Source organism: Eptatretus burgeri, chromosome 15 (genome assembly GCF_056783735.1).
Source record: "Eptatretus burgeri isolate ZD-2024b chromosome 15, Ebu_testis_v1, whole genome shotgun sequence".
Lineage (NCBI taxonomy): Eukaryota > Metazoa > Chordata > Myxini > Myxiniformes > Myxinidae > Eptatretus > Eptatretus burgeri.
In genome coordinates this window covers 54,407,104-54,432,926 of record NC_140975.1, presented here as the reverse complement: position 1 = coordinate 54,432,926, position 25,823 = coordinate 54,407,104, and the positions used below count along the sequence as shown (strand labels likewise).

The 25,823-nt window shown below is 42.7% G+C and overlaps 1 protein-coding gene across 1 annotated transcript in view; it reads left to right on the top strand.

Moving 5' to 3' along the window:
* The first annotated feature begins 15,492 nt into the window (after positions 1–15,492).
* The window catches only part of LOC147012194 (solute carrier family 22 member 6-like), a 91,709-nt gene continuing 81,378 nt past the window's right edge, over positions 15,493–25,823 (top strand). Inside the window, exon 1 of the mRNA XM_085856021.1 lies at positions 15,493–15,989. Coding sequence (XP_085712147.1) covers positions 15,588–15,989 — 402 coding nt within the window. The 5' untranslated portion in view covers positions 15,493–15,587. The remainder of the gene's footprint in view (positions 15,990–25,823) is intronic.

Genomic DNA, 25,823 nt, shown 5'->3' with positions numbered 1-25,823 from the left:
TTTTTTTTTTCGACGAGATCGACTACCCAAAAGACGTTGTGCAGAGGACAATAATAATAGAGCACAAAATCCACCCCCTCTCCAAAAGTTGCCATGGATACATCAAATTGTCCATTTCATCTATCTATATATTACTAAAACTCTCATCTTGTATGTATGTATGTTCCCGAAATACAGCCAAAACGGTACACGATAGCGCAAAAAATTTCAGCCCACCTGACTCACCATTCTTATGTGGTGTGCAGTATCAAGTTTCGTTCAAATCGGGCAACGAAAAAAATTATTAAAAAATCAATTCCCGATTCAGTCAAGTACTCTTCGGGAGTATTTGATCAATGCAAACAACCTCAGCGGTATAGTTCGCTGGAGCTATCTTTTTCTTTTTCTTGAAATGATTTATATAAAAATCTCAAACATTTAGTATAGACAAAGAACATTTTATTTTTAAGCATAAAATAAACATCACTATTTTGATCTAATTCTTCCGTGTTCATTAGTAAATAAAATTGTGTTTAGACGCGTGCTTCGTTGAACGATGACTCCTGAGGTAAATGCTCAAATTTTCTTCAAGTTAAAGTTTGACCACTAAATAATATTAAAATTTCATGTCGTTTTTTTTTTCATCAACCGCTGTACAACGAGAACCCAACGGGTTCAATCTTAAAATTGACAATCTTAATCAAAGCTCAGGTCAATCGGCTGAAAATTCATTGCTTTTCAGATTTAAATTGATGATTTTAGATGTTTGACCTTGAGTTGACCTTTTGACCTCAATATTCGGTTTCCAAATTCAGTGATGCACTCTGCAATTGCTACTTAACTCCAGGTTAAACAGATGAAAATTGATGATTTTTCAGATGAAATTTGATGATTTTAGAAGCTTGACCTTGAGTTGACCTTTCACCTTTTGACCTTAAAATAGTTGCTTTCCCAATTCAGTGATGGACTATGCAAATCATGTTCAACTTTCAAGAAATGGGATGTAAATTTACAATTTTCCAGTTGAAAATGGATGATTTTTGAAGTTTGACATTGAGTTGACCTTTGATCTCTTGACCTCAAAAGCAGTTGGCTTTCCAATTCAGTGATGCAATATGCAAATGTTTTTCAAATTTCAAGTCAATCGGATGAAAAATGACGATTTCAGAAATTTGACCTCAAGATGACCTTTGACCTCAAAATCAAGAGGCTTCTCAGTTGAGATGACCTCTACAACCTGGTAAAGTTTCATGATGATCGGTTTAGAATTGTGACCTGTTGGCGATAAATAGACAAACAGACAGGAAGACAGAGAGAATCACAAAATCGACGGATCAATATACATACTTCAAACATCTTCGATTTTGCAAGTCGCAAACAGACAGAGAGGGCTGAAAACAGCCTCCTTCACCTTTGGTGGTGGAGGTAATTAAAGGCAAACAAAATTACAATTAGCATTGTTAAAACCTCATGGTGATGCTTGAGTCTCTCTTTCATAAAGTCAACCTTCATCGAACAATTTGACTCTGAAAAAATTGATGTAAATCAAGAAGAGCGAGAATTGCTCTTTTAATCCGTGTCCTGTAACGATGTGATATTTTCCAACTTTAAAATGGCATAACTCTGTGAAAAATTGACGAAACACCTTGAAAGTCGAAATTATTCTGTAACTTGTCGTACTAAATCAATGTACCAAGTTTCAGTTTAATAGTGTTGCGGTTCTGTGAAGGTGGAACTCCACCAAGGGGAAGGCGAACAACATATAGCGGTCCCAAGGCAGTTATTTAATTAGTCCTCGTATTAGATAGTCCTTCCCTCATGTGTAGTGGGTGTTTGTGACAAGATGTGTGGTGAGGATTTCGGTAGGTTTTCATTATATTCTTTATTTTATTTACGTTTCTGCGCACACAATCCCATCTTCACGCATGCACGCCCACCACGGCCTCAGAGCAACAGGAACACCTCATTAGCATATGCCACGAAAACTTCATTCAAACTTCGCGCCATTCCCGAACCGACCATCACCTCAGATCTTCTCCAGACTGTAACCACAGCGCTTCATCATTCCTATAACCATCACAATGTCCTTATAAAAATCCCTACCTCCATTCAAGCTCGCTCACCTCACCATAACCGCTATAACACCTTGCTCACCTCACCATAACTACTAAATGCTTCAACTACCTCACCCCAACCGCTACGAACACCACAACCACAGTCACCACCCCAGATGTTCACCACTGCCCTTTGAAGATATCGGGGAACCATACTGAATCTTCAAAGATGCTCATGTTCGGAACGTTTTGGCATGTAGCTCAAAGAGCAAGTATGCTCCAGAATCTGTTCAACATCGACTGGATAGCCCAGGCTCTCAGCTCAATCACGACCCCCAATTGGTGTCCCGTGCACGTTCATGGCCAGAAAGCACCCCCAGAAGCTCGCACCCCATGTTGATCTCCGAGCTCCGTGGCATGACCAAGTTTGGCGGTGAATGAGGCCATTTTCGGCATTGTGTCCTCGCAGGGGTGGGGCTAATTCTTGGAAAAGTGTCCATGCACCAATGGAGTGCTGGAGAACACCTACCGACCATACTGATCCTACTTTGGGCTCCTCCCTCATCAGACGTCTCTAAAATACCATGCAGAGGGAGTTTAACAGAGGAGAGTTCTCGGTTTTGGAAAGTTCAGAGAAGAGAGTTCTTAGCTTTGAAAAGTTATGGCTTCATCATCAGTACGAGGTGGAAGGCCAAATGAAGCAGGTGGTGGCCAGTGAACCAAGCGCCAGACCGATCACCGTTATCAGACCATTAGCAAGTACATTTACAGATTCTCACACTTCATTGTTAAGCTATCTTCTTCACGTTCTGTCTTTTATATTCTGTCTCGTCTGCTGTAAACGCAAATGAGTGACCCCACAGACACGCACCTCTTCAAATTTTTCCTTCTCTGCACCCCACCTGCATTTCATTGCACCTCATTTACACTTCCTCAAATCACACACCTGAGACACCCCCAGTTTTCTTATTTTCTCCCCTTCCTAACCGACTGGAAAGCATGGGCTCGTTGGCTGTGCCAGGTACTATAGAGGTCGTCAACACCTCGTACTCGTACTCTCTCTCTCTCTCCCCCCTCTCTCTCTCTATCTCTCTCTCTCTCTCTCTCTCTCTCTCTCTCTCTCTCTCTCTCTCTCTCTCTCTCTCTCTCTCTCTCTCTCTCTCTCTCTCTCTCTCTCTCTCTCTCTCTCTCTCTCTCTCTCTTTCCATGGGGTATTTTCTGATGGTGCCTGTCTTGTGTTGTGTGTAAAGTTATGATTGTGTAAGTTCTTTTTTTTCAGATTACCTCTGCACTGTGTCCTCTTTTGTATATCAATGTTTTTCTTTTGCCGCACCTCACAAATCCTTGCTTTCCCCTGCTGTACATATTGCTCTTGTATTGCAACCTTTTATTGTGCCACATGCCATTCCCTCACCGCAATTATGTACCCAACCTTGTTATAAATTATGTACCTTGTTATAAATGTACCCAACTCGTAGCATCTTTTTCCTATTAGTCTAGTATGGTCCGCACGTAGTGTAGCCGGGAAGTTTTACCCCATCGATTGGATCTTGTTAGCTGGTGTGTACTTGGCAGCTTCGCTCGGCTGCACCTGACCTGACACCTCGCTTGGTAGGATCAATCCATCAGAAACAGAAACACGTGAAGTAGTGACACCCTGCCAGGATTGGCAGTGCAAACGAGCTTTCGTAGTTGCTTCGCAACCCATCGGCGTGCAATGTAATCTGTGCCTTGCGGCCTCAGAACCGGGTGTTCGGGAAGAACCCGGACACTTGCCCTCGTGGTCGAACTCGAACCCCGGATCCATAACAATATGTGAGAGGGTATGGGGAAAAAAAGTCTGAACAATCACAGGTGAGATGGACGGACAGAGAGAAAACCTATCGTCCCTTCCAGTGAAACTGTGAAGGGACTAAAAAAAAATGAGACGTCCAGATCACATGGGTGGGTATGTGTGAGTGTACGTGTGCATGGTTGAGCTAAGCCGAAGGGAGTGTCGAAGAAACAGGCTTGATTTGTTTGTACTCGTACAGCGTCGGCTTTATTCAGCAAGAACAGGGTAACCTGTAACAACACAGATGCATACCTAAAGGCCGGGTCACACCTTGACGTTTTAGCCAACGTATGCCGATTTTTGAATTTTTTTTCTAAAACGCTGGCACACGTTGAATACGTTATGGGTAAGTTTTGATAACATTGAGAGCACGCTGAAAAACACTGCCATACGTCATTGTACGTTGGCTTTAAACGTTGTACTTTTTGGTTGTCCTCAAATTTTTTCATGCTTGAAATTTCACGACGTATGCCGGCGTATGACTCACACGTTCCGCTACGCTGGCCACAAGTTGTATGCACGGTCTGCGATCGTTGACAGACGTCAACACATGCTACTTGTAAGTTAATCATAAGTTGAGACACGCCGAGGTAATGTTTAGCGAACCCGAAACTTATTTCTAACCTATGATTAACGTGTTGTTGGCACGTTACGCGATCGTTGCCACACATCGACAGACGTTACTTTTAAGTTACTCATAGGCTGAAAGACGTCGGTATAATGGATCGTCCTTGCGTCAGCGTCAGCGGCCACGGCCAGGACACTTATTTGCAGCATTCTTTAAACTTTTCTTCGGCATGGCGAGGATGTTCACACTTCGATGTCTAGCTTGGCTATGATTCCAATTGTCCATCGGCAGCGTCTATTTAAAATAGTCGAGTTTGAGCGTTTTAACACGTTCAGAAGAAACGCTTCAAATTTCAAAACCCCAGCGTCAAAAAACAAAGGCGAGTGACAGCAATTTAAATCGTTCATTGTAAACAATGAAAATAGCTGAGTGGTACAGTTTAAAAGTCGTTGAGTGTAAAAAAAATCCAATTGTTTAGCGCAAGCGTCTACTTTCAATAGTGGAGATGCAGCCATTTAAATCGTTGAGTGGCAGCCTATGGATAGCAAACCCCACGTCACCGGCAAAGATAAACTGCCGCACGATATGTATAAGTTAGGCTATCGTTGGGCATAGTTTGTGAACGCCGGCTTCACGATAATTATTCGTTGGTATACCGTATCTATAAGTAATCAAAGCGCTCTATGCACATTATTAGTTCATTGTGCATTTGTCCAACCCGTTATGAATAGACCTAAATCGTAAAAACAAGCTATAGCTCATTGTTGAAAAAGCCCCATAAAAAATTAGCCGCGAAAAACTTCGAACAATGGTGAAAAGATGTCTCCTACCCATGGACACGCGGACGCAAGGACGATCCATCATAACCCACACCCTCCCCCTCACACTCACCTACTACTGCCAACATGAACAAACTACTACTACTACTAATACTAATACTGATACTGATACTGTTACTGCTGACATGGACATCGACTCAAAAAGGACTCGAAAACACCGTTGGGTTCCCCTTTCATGAGCAGCATTTTTATATACCAATTCCCAAAACCGCTGGGAACACGTCTTTATATGGCAGTTGTAAGCTAGAAACACGTTCATTTATTTTTTTTTTTGTCGACCGGAAGACGTCATTGGAATACGTCTACATATGTTGATGTGTGTTGGGACGACGTAAAGAATTGGTTCAAAGCACGTCAAACGTAAGTTAGAAATAAGTTTTGCGTGAAAAAGACATTACCGCGACGTGTTTCGACTTATGTGTAGCTTATAAGTAGCCTTTGTGGACGTGTGTAAGCGTCCACATATCGTGTGTAAAACTTATCCCCATCGCATGCGGAACGTGTGTCATACGCCGAGTACGTTGTAAAATTTTGAACATGTTTAAAATTTCTTGACGTACTCTACTTACTACGACGTATGATAGTGTACTTTAGCGTTCTACTCACGTATACCAAACTTACTCGTACCGTATTTGACGTGCCCCAACGTTTTAGACACATTTTTCTTAGGTCGGCATATGCTGGCAAGATCGCCAAGGTGTAACCGCGATGTTGACACTTCCATTTCTACAGCAGTTATGATTCGAATCATTGTGCGTCAACCTTTTAATAGGCTACGTCACGACATCGTCGGCGATGCGTGCAACGCTCTATGCCTAAGTTAGACTATCATTGGGCATCGGTTGTGTAGGCCGACAACAGGTTCAGCATTCTTTGGTATAAGTTATCTATAACACAACGAAACGTTCTGTGTCCATTACCAATGCGTTATACATAAGACCAAGTCGCAATGAATACGTCCGAATCTTGAAAAAAAAAACATCAAAAGTTCAACGTAAGCCAGCGTTTTACATACATTTTAATACGTTGCCATCGCTGGCTAAAACGTCAAGGTGTGACCAGGCCTTAAGCAAGACGCATAAAACAGCAGAATTCTAAACTCTCTCAGTCAATTATATGCCTGGTGTTGGCTTAATGGTTGGGGGTGTCGGGCTTTGGATCCCAGGGTCCTGAGTTCAACTCCCGCTCAGCTGTTGAATTAATACCAGGTGGGGTTGACTCAGCCTGTCATCCTCCCGAGGTCGGCAAAATGAGTGCCAGCATGCCGGTATCCTCTATCGGAGTGGTGACCCGTCCAGGATTGTGCCCAATCGCCAAGGAGACTGCTTCGGCAGCACCAACACTCTGCACAGAGTATGGTCCAAATCTCCTCAGTCAATTATGATTACAGCTGTTAGTAGGCCGACCATATTTGATTCTGCAACGATTAAGACACACACACATACACGTCCATACAGCATCCACCTTGAATATATCGCAGGGAACTATGCTGGATAATTGATGGATCCGCGGTGTCGCGCCCTTTTCCCAAACCCTTTAACATATTCAACTGAAACTTGGTGTAATGTACTGAAATGGAAGATGCTTAGCAGGCAGACACGATGCGGAGGAACAGTCGAGCCGGGCTGTGGTGCACAAGCACGAGCGCGAGCGTACTCTGCCCGTGGCTCTCCTTTATTGCGTATTAGCACACTCACGAGCCGGACGACTCCAGCATTACTACGACGCCTCAGGCGGCGCGCACACCTTATATCCCTTGCAGATACGATGACCACCACGACCACTCCTCCCATCATCACGCCCATCATGCATCATCATCATGCCCCTCCCCGTAGGCCCGCAGACTACACCACACTTGGTTCATGGTTTTATTATGTTGCAGAACAAGTTCGAGTTTCAGGGCATTTTGTCAATTTTTCAGTTATAACCTGTTTAAACTTTAAAGATATCAATCACATCGGTAGGGGACATGTATTGTAAAGCATTTCTCGTTCTTGTTCACAATGATTGGTTTTGATCATAATTTATTGAAAACATGAATGTAACTGTCGTTTTTTAAATTACCTAGCAATACGATGCAAATGAAAAGTGATCAAATATAACCAACTTTATTATGTACAGTCTGGAAAAATGTCGGAATGTGAATGCTGCTCTTTGTCATAATGTCAGTCCCCTTGACATTGCTCTTCTTGACCAGATTGTGCAGTAATCAGCGCCTCTTGTTTACCCATCAACTCATCTTCAACGACAGACTTTAAGTTCATATTTTATTCTAAATGTGGGGGGGGGGAGGGGGTGAAATGTATGTTTTATTGAGATTTTAAAAAATAATAATAATAAGGATGGCAGAATGGTATGGAGGTATGCACCCTGGCCTCCAAGATATTTAGCCTGGGTTCGAATCCCGACCCAGCTATAAACTGTCCACCTGGTGTTTCACAGGCAGGGTGATTAATCAATGTGTGTGTGTGTGTCGTCCCTTGGGTGGACGTTGAACTGGACGTCCCGTCACACATTCGCCTCTAAGACGTCTCGCTCTCACTGGCACGACTAGCCGGTTCGTGAAAGACTTCGTTCAAAACCCCATTACTCCCACGAGAAGGTGACATTAATGGTGGCCCTTAACATTATACACTCGTTAATCCTCCCTACATAAATAAAACGGTTATGAACCAATTTGTGACCTTCAAACCAAATCGACTTATGAACAGGTTTCACGGGAGTCATGCGAGGAATGCCAAATGAGAAGCTGTGATTCCACAGTGATGTTTCAGAGTATACACGACAGTATTCCTGTTTATCAACATATAAGAATACTTGTTTAACGTCTTTCCACAACCCTCCCGTAACTGATTGCACCAGTTTATTTCCGCACAAAATGGCATTTTAACATTTATTTGGTTTTTCAATATGGGACGCGCTCAAAACAAGCGAGATCCGCGACGCGAGTCAGCCAAGTAGTGCTAACCAAGATGGCGCCGGTCAGGTGACCTCAAACTCACAGCGACTCCACTTCTCACGGTGTGTGAGCATTGTATTAATTTTCAGTTCAATGCTTACAGTACAGAGGACCCGGATCGATAATCTATAACAGTGGTGTTATCAAATTCAAATACTGTGCAATTAAATAACATAAGGAATCATCACAAATTGAATAATAAGAATGATAATAAAACAATAATATTTGCCACTACAAGAATGAAAATGACAAGAACAAGACATGATGAGGGCCGGATAAAGGCACAGGCCAATTTGACCATGGCCGAGAACCCTTCACTTGAAGGGGGTCTTGCTCCTTAGGAGCCCCCTTCGGGACGAAGCCTTGGTCAATCTCTACATAACTGCATTTGAATAGACAAACAGATCATTGGATAGACAGGTAATTAAACAAGTAGATGTACATTCAAAGTACACGGCCCTAATTCCAAAAATATAAATAACAAATACTCCAGCACACACGACATTGCCGGGGCGCCTTCGGATCTTGGCGATGCTGCCATACAGCACATGGAGACGGGATTGGGAGGGTGTGGGATACAATAATTGATTAATTAATTAATTGCAGAATTAAACTAAATAAATAGTTATCATAAAATAATGAATTTCTTAATCAATTGGCTAACAGCATAACTTTAATAGCAAACAAAACCAAAGTAACCGAATCTGAAACTTTCTGAAAATTAAGTAATTAATTGAAAAATGAATAATTAATCGATTAATTGATTAATAAATAAATCAAAAATACCCTTTATAGCCAAATCACTTATTCACTGTCGTGTCCAAATGTCAGCTTCCTCACTCAAAAGGTGCCTGAGATATTGCCCAGATGAGAAATAAAATAAATAAAGAATTAATTATTCGATAATAATTAAGTAATTAATTGATTAATCAAAAAAATGAAAAATATAGTTTTTGCCAAGGCAGATCTTCAATTATGACCCCAAATTTCAGCTTCCAAGCTCAAAGCATGGTTGAGATATCGCCTGGCTGCCAAATAAATAAATAACAATCCTCCAGCACGCGACATCACCGGAGCACCTTCGGTGCCCGGTGAGCTATGCCGCCTTGCAGCACATTGAGTCGGAATACTGCAATACTGAGATGGGGGGGGGGAAGAGGGGGGATAGAGAGGGGTGGAGGGAGAGTGAGTAGTTCGACGTGGAAAGAGAGGAGGGAGGGAGAGTGAGGAAGGGTGGAGAAGGGAAGACAGTGTGATGTGAGAGGAAGGGAAGGCAGACGTGCGGTGGAGTGTTCATTTTGATTCATACTGTCTCATCAAACTTATTCTGCATAGAATAACAGTGAAGATGGAAACAAAATAATGTCTGAAATCCATATTCTACCAGTCATACTATAAATACTGTCCAGAGACAAACACCGCCCGGACTCATCCAGAGCCAAGATGTTCAGAGACAATCACCGCTTGGACACGTCCGGAGAAAAACTCCCGTCCAGACATAAACACAGCCCGGACACAAACTCCCGTCTGGACATAAACGCTGTGCGGACTTGCCCGGAGACAAACTCCCATCTGGACACGTCCGGAGACAAACCCCGCCTAGACATAACCACCATCCATACACATATGGAGAGACAAACTCCCATCAAGAAATCAACACCTCCCGGATACATTCAGAGACAAACACCGCCCGGATGCGTCCAGAGATAAACTCCCATCCGGAAATCAACACCGCCCAGATACATTCGGACACAAACACTGCCTGGACATAAATACCGCCCGGACACGTCCGGAGTCAAGCTGTCTGGAGACAAACACCGCCCGGACGCATCCAGAGATAAACTCTCGTCCGGACATAAACACCGCCCGGACACGTCAGGAGACAAATTCCCATCAGGAAATAAACACTGCCTGTACATGTTCGGAGACAAACAGTACCCAGATGCATCTGGAGCCAAGCTGTCCGGAGAAAACACCACTTGGACACGTCCGGAGATAAACTCCCATCCGAACATAAGCACCAACTGGACACAAACTCCCATCCGGACACAAATACCACCTGAACATGACCAGGTCAGGTCAGGTATGGGAGCATGTGCCACAACAGCGCGTCGCTGCGTCCACTTTCCGCCGGTACTCCAGGGGCCTCCGTCTGGCCATCCCCCAGGCAGATGCCAGGCCCATCCCCATCTCCTTGAGATGATGGTCAACCTGCTGCAACCATGAGGCACGTGGTCGGCCCACTGGCCTCCTCCACTCATGAGACTCCCTCGCTGAGAGAATCTGGTGAGCAGGATCAGCGTCAGGAAAACGAGCCACATGTCCATACAGCCGCAACTGATGCTCACGGACTATGCAGGTAACAAATCTCATCCGAGTCTCTCTCAGCAACCGCACCCCAGGAAGACCAAGAATCCTCCAGAGGGCATCCCGATTCACTGAATCAAACGTTTTACAGAGATCAACATAGGCTGCAAGCAGGTCCTGCCGAAACTCTCGTCTGTGTACGGTGAGGACCCGAAGAGCAAGGATACGGTCAATCGTTGACCTCTTTGGTGTAAAGCCTGACTGCTCTGGACGCTGGTGCTCAAGCAGATGGTGGCGAACCCTATCAAGAATTATCCGAGCAAAGACCTTGCCCGGCACTGAGAGCAGCGTCACCCCTCGGTAGTTGTTGCAGTCTTGGCGATCACCCTTCCCTTTCCAGAGAGGGACAACAAGGCCCCTCGTCCAGTCAGTTGGGATGATGCCTGTGTTCCAGGCAGAGCACAAAACTGCATGCAACGACACGAGTGCAGCATTTCCACCAGCCTTGAGAAGTTCGGCATGGATGCCACAGATCCCTGGAGCTTTGCCCCGTTTCAACTGGTTCACTGCAGCCCGTGTTTCCTCAAGCGAACGTGGACCACAGTTGATTCGAGGGTCAGTAACAGGGATTGTAACACCCTTGACATCCAACTCAACAGCTGGGGGATCAGCCTGGTACAACCGCTCAAAGTAACTGGCCCAGCGGGCCTTCACTTCAGACTCCTCTGTCAAGAGCCTACCACTCTCTGCTCGAACTGCAGTGCTCCGAGGGATGGGCTTGGATGGATGTAATGTGCGAATTCCCCTGTAAGCGGGACGAGAATCACCTGTCCACAGGTGATGCTCTACCCCCTCACAGATTCCTCGCACATTGGCCTCCTTGTCCACCCTCAGTGCACGTACAGTTTTACGCCTCAGCTCCCTGAACAGCTCAGCTCTGCCATTCAGCCTGGCCCTGCGACTCTGGTCAATGGTGTCCAGTGTCCCTTGAGAGACACAATTCTTCTTTGCCCTGCGGTGAGCTCCAAGACATCCACCGGCAACATCAAGGACGGTGGTCTTGAAGGCGCTCCACAGCTCTTCAGGACCCCCCAAAGCACTCAGACCCCCCAAGTGTCCACTCAGCCTCTTCGCAAACTCCTCAGCTACTCTCTCATCCCTGAGCTTGCCAACATCCAGCCTGGGCTCGGATGGTACCATTCTCCAGGATTTAAGGTGCAGCTTTAGAGTTGCTACAACAAGCCTGTGGTCAGTATTGAGGAACTGAGCACTCCGGTAGACCCTGCAGTTCTGGATCATCCTCCAACGACCGTCAATGAGGACATGGTCAATCTCCTTTGCCACACCGCCAGCGTTGGAATACCAAGTCCAGCGATGAGCTTGTGGGCGTTGAAACCATGAACCAGCCACCCTAAGTCCATGACTTCTTGCAAAGTCAAGGAACTTAGTGCTATTCTGGTTCATAGTTCCTGACCCATGGGGACCAACACACACCTCATAACCATCCCTATCAGTTCCGGTCAATGCATTGAAATCCCCCAAGACTAGAAGTGTATCTCGTCTGGGGCACTGTTCAACCACAGACTCGAGTGTGGCGTAGAATACATCCTTCACGGTGAGATCACTCGCCTCAGTCGGAGCATAAACAGAGACCAGGGAAATGACACCTAAGGAGTGACGAATCCTTAATCTCATAATACGCTCGTTGACCGGTGTTACCTCAATTATCATTGGGGTCAGCTTATTGGACACAGCTACAGCAACTCCTTGGGTATGGTAATGATCAGAGTGACCAGACCAATAGTAGGTGTAACCACCCACCATTATCTCGCCGCAATCCGGTCACCGAACCTCAAAGAGAGCTGCAATCCCGATGTCCAAACGCTTGAGCTCAGATGATAACAGAGACAGGTGATCATCCTCTCTTAGGGATAGGACATTCCAGGCACCCACCCGAAGGGACCGCCTCAGGTTAACCCAAGGAGACCGCCGTCTGGTGGACGACACCTCAGCACCACATGACCACCGTCCAGAAACATATTGAGATAACCGAGAGATAGAGATAGAGATAGAGATAGATATATATATATATATATATATATATATATATATATATATATATATATATATATATATATATATATATATATATATATATATATATATATATATATATGACCAAAAAAAAATTGAAGAGAGACAAGTGAGGGGTGGAGGTAGAGTTAGTAAAGAGAATGATATGTTGTGCTTAATGACCGAACACACACAAAAACAAACCCTTGTCAGAACAGCTGCACACACAACAGAGTATATAATGCAATCAGCTGGTCTGTTCCAAGTCAAAGCATGGTTGAGCAGGCCAAAAAACATGGCGGCTTCAGATCCGAGCGAGGTTACCCAGGATACGTCTTAAGACCCCATAGAGAGCGGTGACTGAGGATGCGCCTGATAAGGCCATTAATTATCTTCAAAAGGGGTGTTTTACTTAACCCAAACACCCAATTTTCACTCCTGCATTTCCTTGGAGTTTTCTTAGTATGCATACAAAGTTTCAGACTGCTAGGTTTTATAGTTTTGGAGTAATAGAAGAGACACACTGACACACACTGACACACACACACACACACACACACACACACACACACACACACACACATACACATTGTGTTTTATTAGTGTAATAAGATATGCTTCCCAACTTCTTCCCATCTCCAGACACTAATCCATGGGGGGCAACGATTACATCGTTGATGACCAAACCCTGAATGTTATTGGCCCAGGTGTTGACACTTATCTCAGCTTTTCCTGGTATGAGATCATCGGTCAGCCATAACGATAACTCAGGTTGGACAGAAGGTGCCATCATGCCATGGTTGCAGAAGGTTTCCTGACCGCCCCCCCCTCTCTCGGAGAGGAAAGATGAGGCTGATGTGGAGATGTGTGGTCCAATGCTTCACATGTGGTTGAATGCCATGTGGAGCTTCCTCTTCTACCAATCTCCTCGATCCAATCTTCAGGGACTGGAGGGAATCACCCCGTGTGTTTTCCAGCTTCTGCCAATTTCCCATGTGGAAAGTTGCCCACACTATAACTTTGAGAGACACAAGTGCGACGTGCACGGATGATTGTTTGGTTGTCAGTGAACTTTGAGTGTTGTTTGCTGCATAGACATGGCCACCCAGCACTTTCCTTCCAACATCGCTATCCACGACCTGTGTTGAGGAAACATGGGGCAAGGCTTGCTTTGAGCCCTCCCGCCGCTCATATCATAGACAGCAAACTTTAGCTCTCAGTCTTTCATGGGATGACCATTGAGCAAGGTCAATACCGATTCATGAAGATCAGAATGTTTTCCTTTCAGCCTGATATGATTCTGCATCGGTGAACAGCACATATGCTAGTCTTGTTTTCTGTATAGTTTCTAGCCAATGTCAAATATCCTTCCAATCGTTGGATGAGTTTTTTTATGTCATTAGATTTGAAGCTTTATCTTTCGTGGGCCAGATAACAGCAATTTTTGAGAGGAATCGTGCAAATGATGATACAAGCATCAAATTTGGCACATTTGTTCTCCAGGGGATTCTAATCAAATCTGCCTGATTGGCCATTTGAAAATCCAAATTTTGAAATATTTGAAAAAAAAAAAACTTCAAAAAAGTCAAGATCACGAATCGATGTTGGATGCTGGCTGAGATTGGTGAATGTTTCAGAAACATCATCAAAGACGTTCCAAGTCTGCCATGCAGTTTTCTTCCCTTTACCGCTGAAGGCAGACACGACGTCACATCCAGTGAACGCATGGAAGTATGGGATCCCTCCAGATTTCTCAGGCCCTATTGCAGAAACAACCTCATGGACTGGAATCCATCGCGCCTTGGCTCCTTGGCCAAAGGCAATCCACATGTTCTCAAGACCTAGTTCCTGTAAGGATGGCAGTACAGATATTGCTATGATTAGTACGTCCGTGTCATTAGTCTGAATGATAATGGACTTACTACCATCCATCGTTGCATCCCTGGCGTGTACAAATATTCGAGTGCCAGCTTCTTCATGACAACATGGAGACACAGCATCCAGTGACTTCCTTGTGTTGCTAATGGCATTGTCTCCTTTTGTGACAATGACTGTGCTTGTCGTCTGTGCTTTACACATCTTTTCCGCAAGGAAGTGAAACAGCTCAGTCTTGTTGCTGTCATCTCGAAGAAAGCTTCTCCAGTTACTTTGGGTCTTACTGGTTCCTGTCACTCTTCTTCTGATTCCTTGCCCCCTTTTCGACCTTGTCTCGGACTTCAGACGACTTCTTGTACACATCAAACACTACGTCCACCCTCTCGTACCTGGCACCATAGGATTCCACCTTTAGGATGATGTCTTCTTTAGCATAGTCATCAAATATCTTTGAAGTGTGTGGAGGTAGGGCATTGATAAGTGCTGAGCCATCCATGATGACTGCATCTCCCCTTGGTTCTCTGTCTGGGATGTTCACTTGCGCTTCAAGAATTTCAGCCAGCTGTGACTTCAAATTTTTTTAAAGTTTTTTTTTTATTGAAATTTTTCAAAATTTGGATTTTTAAATGGCCAATTTGATCAGAAAGCCCTGCAGAACAGAAATGCCAAATTTGATGCTTGTATCATAATTTGCACGATTTTTCTACTACCTACTACACTACTAATGATCATTACAAAGTACGAAGCATTTTCTGAATTCATAATCGTTCATTTATAAAATTTCATACACTGGTTCAAAATTTTCACATCGGTTGTACTCCAAGCCTTTCAAAGTTGAGAAAAACTTTTGTTAGTTCACGTCTTTCCAAAAGGTTGATATTCCCAGGAGAACAAATAAGCATGAAGACAATTATTTACTCTGACCTTTGATTCCACACTCACAATTTATGAGTCACTATTTAAACGGGAATGTATTTTTTAAAATACTTGCTCTTTGACTGGCAATCGTTCATCAAACCACCCAGGATTACTTTGTGCACATATAGCCGTTTATTGTGTTGGTTGGACGAGATGTACAATTAACTCCCATGAGGAAGTCATGGCTTTTGCTGATTTATTAAGAAGTGTTGGGGATGCTGGGCGCTTTCAGGTTATTCATGTTATTTTACTGCAATTAGCAAAATTATTATTTCCAAGTCACAATCTTATCCAGAACTTCTCCGCCGCAACTCCTCAGCACCATTGCTGGGTGCCCTGGCTGGAGAATGCATCGCTCGAGGCTCAGCGCGACTCCCTGTTGAACCTGAGCAAAGGGACCCTCCTGAGGGTCGCCATTCCCTGGGAAGACCACTCTCCGAGCAGATGTAGTCGCTATGTCCAACCACAGTGGCAGCTGATAGTTAACGACTCCACAGACGTGTCGAACCACGCAGAGATCGAGGGCTGTGTCGATGGATGGGAGTTTGATTCCAGCAAGTTCTCCTCCACCATCGTTACCGAGGTGCAGTCCCATTTGATTTTCTTGTCCATGAATATATCTTTATAGATATTGATGTATATATATATATATATATATATATATATATATATATATATATATATATATATATATATATATTCATATATTCACATATATGTATATATATATATATATATATATATATATGTATATATATATATATATATATATATATATATATATATATATATATATATATATATATATATTCCTAAATATTCATATATTCATATATATATATATATATATATATATATATATATATATATATATATTGCTATATATTCATATATATTCCTCTATATACATATATATTCATATATATTCATATTTACATAGATATATTCATATATATTGTTACGGTTCTCGGAACCGTATGCATACAACATACAGTTGTCCTGAGTCAGTTAGTCCATTAATATACGTGTAGTTAGGTCCCTCCCATTTGTCTAGCGGGACAGCAGGGAGTGTGTTGCGATGGGATATTAGTTAGGATAAATAAATCATTTTTCCCCTTTTGTTTTATTCCCTCCTTTTATGATCCACGGTGCCATCATCTCGCTTGCTACCCTCGTTTCCCTGGCCACAGCGTAGCACCGTCTATTCAGCGACTCGTTTTCAGAGGCAAAATCCCGACGTTCGGCTGGACAAATGCTAAAGCTGCACCACCATCCACCTGCCAAAGGTCGGACATGTGCGGCATGGGCGGACCATACCGAAGTCTGGCTGAACCCCAGCCCAGAAAGGCGGACCAGGGGAAGGACTGGTCCAATCGGCATGCTCGGCTCAGACAATGACGTCAGGTTTCGGCAAGGCTCCTCCCCAACCTGCGGGTTCTAAAAAGCACGGACCTTCGTGTCGTTGGCTGGTTGGAAAGAGAATTGCAAGTTGATTGGAAGGAGAATTGAGAGAGGTTTTTGAGAAGGAGTAAGGAGAATTGAAGGAGAGAAGGAGTTATTGAGAGTGAGTGTTTCTGCCACTTGTCCCCGCCGACACTACGGCGAACCACCCCTTGCTTCTCGATCAAGCCTCCTGTCTGGCCCCACTTTCTGTTCCTTATCTTCGCCCTCACGACCTCGACGAACGACCTCTTACCTACTCCTGCCTGCTGCTCATCTCTCGCCCCCCCCTTTGGACTCTGCTCTTCTCCACTCGAGCCCCTCCTGCAGACACTATCTCCACACGCACGGTTGTGGCCGAACAACTCAACCATTGTCGGGTGCCGCACCACAGAGCATCCCTCCCCCGAAACGCTCAAGTACCGAGAAACTGTAACCTCAACTCCCTCCCTCCCTGGCTCCAAAAGTCCCTTTCACAATTGGGTTTACTTTGTCTGAGTGTGTGTCTGAGAGTGTTGGTGCCTGTCCGTTAAGTAAGCCTGTATAAGATCTTTTATTGTTATGATTGTTGCTTTATTAATCTCGCGTCAAGTCTGCAATGTGTCTGCTTTGTAAGTTGCTTGTAAAATTGCCACACCCCACACCTTTCTCATCTTTCCCTGCATTACACACCCAATAAACCTTTGTTGTGCCACATGCTTTTCCTCGCTTATTGTAAAGAAATAATTGTTGTTGAAATGTTCCCAGCTCGCCTTTGTCTTTTCCCTCATTGGTCCAGCATGGTTCGAATCTAAGTCTAGCCGGGTCTTTATTCCCAACAATCTGTTCCTTCTGCCGGTACGTCCTTGGCAGTGCCGCTCGGCTGCATCCGATCCAGAAAAGAGATCCGATCCGGTCGAGTGATCCGGTTCGGACAAGGCATACCGAGGGCGTGGTTCCCCGGTGGTTAAACCACGTGGTTAATTAGGTAACCCGATTCACCCATAGGCGGGAGGACCCTAGGTCACGCGGAAGAGTTATTGGCGCCCACAGTCAGTTAAGCGACCCACCGCGTCATGGAATTATCCCTGAGCGATGGCCTACAATTCCAGGGAGTCTGGTGGGAATCGACGTAGCTTTTCCCCATCTAGTGGTTTTTTCACCCGACCCCACCAGCCCACAACAATATATATATATATATATATATATATATATATATATATATGCATTCATATTTCTAAAAACACATATATTCATATATATATATATATATATATATATATATATATATATATATATATATATATATATATATATATATATATATATATATATATATATATATATATATATATATATATATATATATATATATATATATATATATATATATATATATATATATATATATATATATATATATATACATATATATATATATATATATATATATATATGCATTCATATATATTTTCATATATATACATATATTCATATATATTCATATACATTCATACATATTCATATATATTAATATATATGCATTCATATATATATATATATATATATATATATATATATATATATATATATATGCATTCATATATATTCATATCTGTTAAAACACACATATATATATATATATATATATATATATATATATATATATATATATATATATATATATATATATACCTTTATTATATGAATATATATTATATATATTTACATATATGAGCCTGGTGTTGGCGGCAGTGCTTGGGTTAGCGGCTTGGGATCCAAAAGGTCCAGAGTTCAAGCCCCGTTGGGCCACTGAATTAATACACCAGGGGGTTGACTCAGCCTGTCATCCTTCCGAGGAACAGATCCTCTTAAAAAGTCAATGAGTACGAACATTTTGTATTTCAAAAAACCCAAGCGTTTTTAACCATGAAGCCTTTTGTTACGATTAAACGCCAGCGCACTATTCGAAAGCCTTTTTTAAAAATGGAATTAAAATAAAAATTATATATATATATATATATATATATATATTTTCATTTTTATGGAAAGCCACTTTGCGCATCCTGGAGCTGAATGTTGGGTCTATATGTCTGTAAAGGTTCATGAAGATCAGTTCACTGGTCTAGGAGCATATTGGTTACAAACAAAGAGACAGACAGATAGACAAACTGACAGAAGGACTGCCATTTATATAGTACATATATTCCTATATATTCATATATATTCACATTTTTACATATACATATATATATATACATATATATTCACATATATACATATATTCATATATATTAATATATATTCATATATCTATACAATAAGAGAGAAACGCCAAATTTTGTTCCCGTTTTGCGACGTCAAATCAAATCTTATCCTCCTGCAAATTGGCAGGTATTTAAGTTTCTATCGGGAAGGTGGCTTGATGTACTTTTCCTTATGAACTAACTATTATCTGTTGTGAATTTTGGGGGTGAAAATGGGCAGGACGCACCCAATGCTCTTAAGAAGGAAGTAAAACCGTTACCACTTTCATTGACTAAGAAAGTAAAACCGCCTACCACGTTCATTGAAAATTGTGATTATCGACGGAAAAATTATTCTTTTATCGATGGAATGAGCAATGAGGTTTCCTCGCATTCATTCAAGTGAGTATTTTTTTTATCCTTTCCTGCCTTGCACTTCATAACCATCCCCTACGCACCTTTATTTGTAGACAACAGAAGAAAAAAGCCAAAACTAAAAAAAGATTACTATCTAGCTTGCCTTCCTTTAAGCCTCATCCTTAAAGCCAGCAAGCTACTGTTCAACAATGCAAAACATTTAAACAGTGAAACAAAGATGCAGATTTGCATAACATTTGAACAGTGCAAAAAAGATGCAAGTTAGGTTTGCTCTTGATTTGAACAGTCAACAGTGCAAAAAGACACAGTGTTGTATTCGGTAGTTTTGCAGGTTTGCATTTGAAAAGTAGAATGAAAGATGCAGGTGGTTTGCTTACCAGCATACATTTCTGATCCAATCACTCTCAGCCTGTAATCAACTTCAAATTGTCTAATTGACTCAAATTATACTACCATCCTCAAATTGTCAAGCTAAGATTTTTTTTCTTTATCCACTGACTCACAACTCAGTCATCAGTCACTACTGAGCAAAAATTGTACAACGAACCAACATGTTTGGTGGAGTCTTTCTGCTCCAAATACAGTAAAATAAAAGATAAAAGTAAAGTTATTTACTCTCCTTTTTAGCTGACCATCAAGTGACATTGTACCTGAAAATCAGTTTGTGAGCTTGCAAGATCTTACTACATTCCGGTAAGTCACTTTTATGTACTTGGAAACCCCACTTCAGTACTTGGAAGACCCACTGCAGTATTTTGCAATCCCACTTTGCAATCCCACTGCAGCATTTGAAAATTAAACTGCAGTACTTAGCAATTCAACTGCAACACTTGTTACTCCTGTTGCAGTCCTTGGAATTCCAAATGCAGTATGTAGTTGGAAATTCCACTGCATTACTTGGAAATTCCACCGCAGCACTGGGAAATTCCACTACAGCACTGGGAAATCCCACTGCAACACTGGTAATTCTCCATCATTCAGGCCATACATGTGCATGAAAAGGCCATGCACCCAAAATAATCTGGGGGGGGCTATATATTCCAAGAAGTACAATCCGTTGATTGAAACACGCATTACTAATCACTTTTATATGTTTCCAGGTGGTAACATGCCGAGAACGCCGAAACGAAGCAGAATTTCCCAGCGATTACCAGAAGTCCATGCATGAAGGAACACAAGACGACAGCTGCAGTTGCCAGCGGTCCCACGAGCCTACACGAATGATGAAAATGTGTTCTTCCTTGAAACAGATATTGGAGAAATGGAAATAGCATGTAACTACTGTGAGGCAAAAAGATTCGCTGGCGAGCCACCAGGATTTTGATGTGAAAGTGGAAAAATCCAATTGGATTTATTCCCAAGGCCACCTCAATATCTGCTGTCACTGCTCAACGGAACAAATAATGATTCCGACCATTTTCTTCAGAACGTACATCTTTATAATAGCGCATTTCAAATGACGACCATTGGCTGCACAGGATGACAGATTCATGGATGGGATCCCAATTTTACTGTCCAAGATCAAGTGTGTCACAAAATTGGAAGTCTCCATTTGCACGACAATACGTCTCGACAGTTTCTGCAAATTTATTTCATTGACAGCAGACGAGCTGAACATGAAGCACGTTTGACCATTGGTACTGGTATGAAACCACACATCGTAACGAAGCTCAGAGTTATTGCATAAGAACAACAAATACGTCAGAAACCTGAAAACGGCTGTTGAAAGCATGAACCAAGACGGAAGACAAGATCTTAGAGTTGTCATCCACGAAAACAAGCAGCCGGCCACACAACATCCTCGCCGTTACAACGCACCATCCGGTGATGAAGTAGGCATACTAATGCCGAACGAACCAACTGTGACCAGAGATATTGTGTTACTCAAGCATGATGGAGCATGACAGCATACATCAGAATTACACCATGCGTACGACACTCTGCAGTACCCAATCCTGTTTCCTTGTGGCACAGACGGATGGAGCGTATATTTGCAGTCAGCCGCTGCATGCAAAATAGCGCAAATGCAGTTTTACACATACCATATCATGTGTCGACAGACTAATCATTTGGTACTGTGCCACAGACTGTTCCAGCAATTTTTAGTTGACATGTACTGTAAGATAGAAACAGAACCATTACATTTTCTAAGAGCGGACAGCTACCAAAACTTCAGAGACGCTATATTTAATAACGACTGTGATCCGTAGAACGTGGGGCAAAGGATCGTGTTACCATCTACATTCACGGGCGGTCCGTGCTATATGCACGAGCACACTCAAGATGCCATCCCATACGTGCGGAAGTATGGCAGACCAGATCTGTTCATAACCTCTACTACTAATCCGAAATGGTCAGAAATTACAGAAAATCTTCTACCGAAACAAACAGCATCAGACCGGCTAGATATCGTCTGTCATGTTTTTCATTTGAAATTGAAGAAACAGGATCTGTTGAAGAATGGAGCTTGCTGGCATGGCTGTATTCTATACAATTCCAGAAAAGAGGGCTTCCAAATGTGCACATACTACTCTGGCTGTCCCCAAGAAGCAAAATCAGACCTGAAGATATTGATCAAGTCATATCTGCGGAAATACCATGTCCGGATTCGGAACTTCAACTGCACGAAATGGTGAAATGCAACATCATCCATGGACCATGCGGCCCTTTCAACAGAAAGGTCAATTTTACATTTGCTTGTATGGGAGGGAAGGGGATAGGTGGGGAGAAAATCAGTCTCCTATTTTGGGCTTTTGCGGCTTGAGTCAGAAAGCTTTTCCCTTTTTCCCCCATTCATTTGAATGGGAGTCCCAGAAACCCCATTTATCATCTACTTGCATATATATTCATATATGTACATATATGCATATATATATATATATATATATATATATATATATATATTCATATGTATATATATATATATATATATATATATATATATATATATATATATATATACATATGATTATATAGATTTTTAGTATATATATATATATATATATATATATGTATATATATATATATATATATATATATATATATATATATTGTTGTGAATTCGCGCCCGCCAGCGTGCGATCGGCCGCTCAACTCGAATGGCGGCCGCCTCGCCCACCGGAACGGACATTTCCGTCCTGACCCTCTCGGAACAACGTCGGGAGCCAGTCACGGGTGGGGGTTTAACCCCACCACGACCATGCCAATTGCCCACCCGCGCAGGATAGGGTTGCTCGACAAATTTGATCTACCTAAGTACCTGCGCCGGCGAGGTATGGTCGAGCCGGCGATCGCACCTCGCCACAGACCGACTCCGGACACGAACCGCCTAAGCGGTCCGTTCCATGCTATCGGGATAACCAACCGGTGTTATCGTTGGCCTCGACGGTTCCGATTAATTATCGGGTGTATTAAGCCCACTACAAACCCTTTACGTGAAGCAGGATGGAGAGTCAATAAAGAAAAGACGAAGCGAAACGGGAAAACAGTTCACACAATGCACATTTATTACGCGACACACGGAAAGCACACATATACAGCCAAACAGTCAGAATGCACCTATATCAGGTAAACAAAAGAAATAACGACACAGATTTACAACCGAATACGCGTACACATGGCAACACTTACACAGTTCTACTTTACAAGACACGGCGCCAAGACACATTCACTCAAAAGCAAAGGAAAGAAGCCACCCTCATAGACAAGGGGGCAGACGGGCCTGTAGGCCAATGTGTGCACGGGACCTGAAGGAGCGGCCAGGTCTGCGAGATCGGGTGGGTCCTACCCGCGTCCTCGTGGCGTGTTGGCGGACGAGCCGCAGACGACCGCGTGGCTGTGCCCCGACTCCGTGCTCCTTTGCGGGTTTCGTTGGCACGACGTTTTGAGTGGGGTGGAAACGGGGCCCCCTTGTTGCACTATCTCAGCGTGGGGGAAAAGGGGGAATTGTTGATGCTCTGGGGGAGGGAGAATGGCTGGCTGGCTTGGGTCCCGCGACGAGCGATCTCCCGCCGCGACCTCGTCGCCGACCGCCGTCCTTCTCGCCTCGGACCCGAGCTCCTTGGCCTCTTCCCCCAACCCTCCTCAGCCGAATGCAGAGCCCAACTCAGCCGACTGCAGAGCCTCCGCCACCCGACTTCACTCTCTGCCGCACTCCGCCGCTGCCACACTCGGCTCTTCCAAACTGACTCTGCCAAAACTCTTTGCCCTTCCAAACTGACTCTGCCAAAACTCTCTGCCCTTCCAAACTGACTCTGCCTTTCTGCCATTCTCTGCCGTGCGCTCGGCGTTTTATAGGCCGGCAGGAGAACCCATATGCAAATTTACGGATCAGGATGAGCTCGGGGGCGGAGCCACGCTCGCCCATTGGACGGAGGAAAAGTGGGCGTGAACCTCACCTGATCCTAGAATTTGCATATTTCGATTTCACATGGACCCGCCTGGAGGCGGGGCCAAGCCGCTCCGCGCTTGCTGATTGGACGGATCAGAAGTGGGCGTGTCGCATTCTTGATCCGAATTTTCCCTCGGAAAGGCCGCTATTTGAACTCGCGGCTCGGTGCGTATCGCTTGAACGAGCCTAAGACAGCCCGACGCTCAGTGTTCACAGGTGATGCGGGAATGGCCGTAGAAGGAGAGAGGTGAGGGTGGTGGAGGGTTTATCAGTGGTGGTTTGATGGTTATGGCGGTTGATTCAAAATAAAGATAGAACAGAAAAACGTCTAACTCAAAGCGTCGCAGCCCGAATGAATCACATAAATTCCCTCTAAACAACGGGTTTGGGGCTAACTACACATGTACTTAGAGTTATCTCACCTACGGGACCTGAATGGTGGTTTGCGAATTTCCACAGCCGTAACAATATATATATATATATATATATATATATATATATATATATATATATATATATATATATATATATATATATATATATATATATATCGATACATGTGTATGTGTATATATGTATGTGTATATATGTATATGTATATATGTATTTATATATATATATATATATATACAGATATATTCATATATATATATATATATATATATATATATATATATATATATATATATATATATATATATATATATATATTCATATATACAGTGCTCCCTCACTATATCGCGGTTCACTTTTCGCGGCTTCACTACATCGCGGGTTTTATTTCAATTATTTAAAATTAAAATTTATTATTTTAATTATTTTTAAGTAAAATATACTAAAAATAACATTATAAAGTAGTAAAAAACAAATTAAAGTAATAAAATATATGTACATTATTAAAAGAATATTAAATCGAAATTTAAATAAAACTACGTAGTGGCGTAGCGGGCTTGTACGAAAAACAAAGAGAGACGCTAGCGTATGTAAACAGAGTGCAACTGCGGCTGCTTCTGCCCAGGTGAGATCGTACTCGGCACGCTATTGGCTGATGGTTGGGAGGCGGCAAATCAGAGCATGGTGTTTTGTTTCCCGGACGTTAAGCATCTCAGTGACAGCAGCAATGGGCTTGATGGGTTCATGTCCGTCTATAAAAACCTGCCAGCCCAGAAGAAGAAGCATAACCAGCAACTCCCCATAACTATGTTCCTCGTTAAATCAAAAGAAGAGGTCACGTCTATGCCTTCGCCTATGCCTACGCCTACACCTTCATCCGAGCCTATTCATCCGATTTTTTTTTTTTAATAACTGATTAAATGTGTGTGGGGAAGGTTAATAAGAGTGTGTGGATGCTGTATAATGGTTTAAAATACGTTAAAAATGTGTTTAAATGTATTTAAATAACTAAATAAATATGTGGCTTCCACTTCGTGGATTTTCACCTATCGCGGGTGGGTCTGGAACGCATTAACCGTGATAGGTGAGGGAGCACTGTATATACATATATATTCATATCTATTCATATATATTTATATTTACATATATATTCATATATATACATAAATATTCATATATATTCATATATATATATATATATATATATATATATATATATATATATATATATATATATATATATATATATATATATATATATATATATATATATATATATAGCCTGGTGTTGGCGCAGTGGTTAGGGCAGCGGCTTGGGATCCAAGAGGTCCTGAGTTCAAGCCCCGTTGAGCCACTGAATTGATACACCAGGGGGTTGACTCAGCCTGTCATCCTTCCGAGGTCGGCGAAATGAGTACCAGTATACTGGGCCCGGTGTATACCCCGGTTAAAATAGGTGTACCATATCCCTGTGTCGTAAGAGGCGACCAGGGTTGCGTCAGGAAGGGCATCCGGCGTAAAACATGTGCCAAATCACTCTGCGGATCATAATGGATGATCCGCTGTGGCGACCCCTAACGGGAGCAGCCGA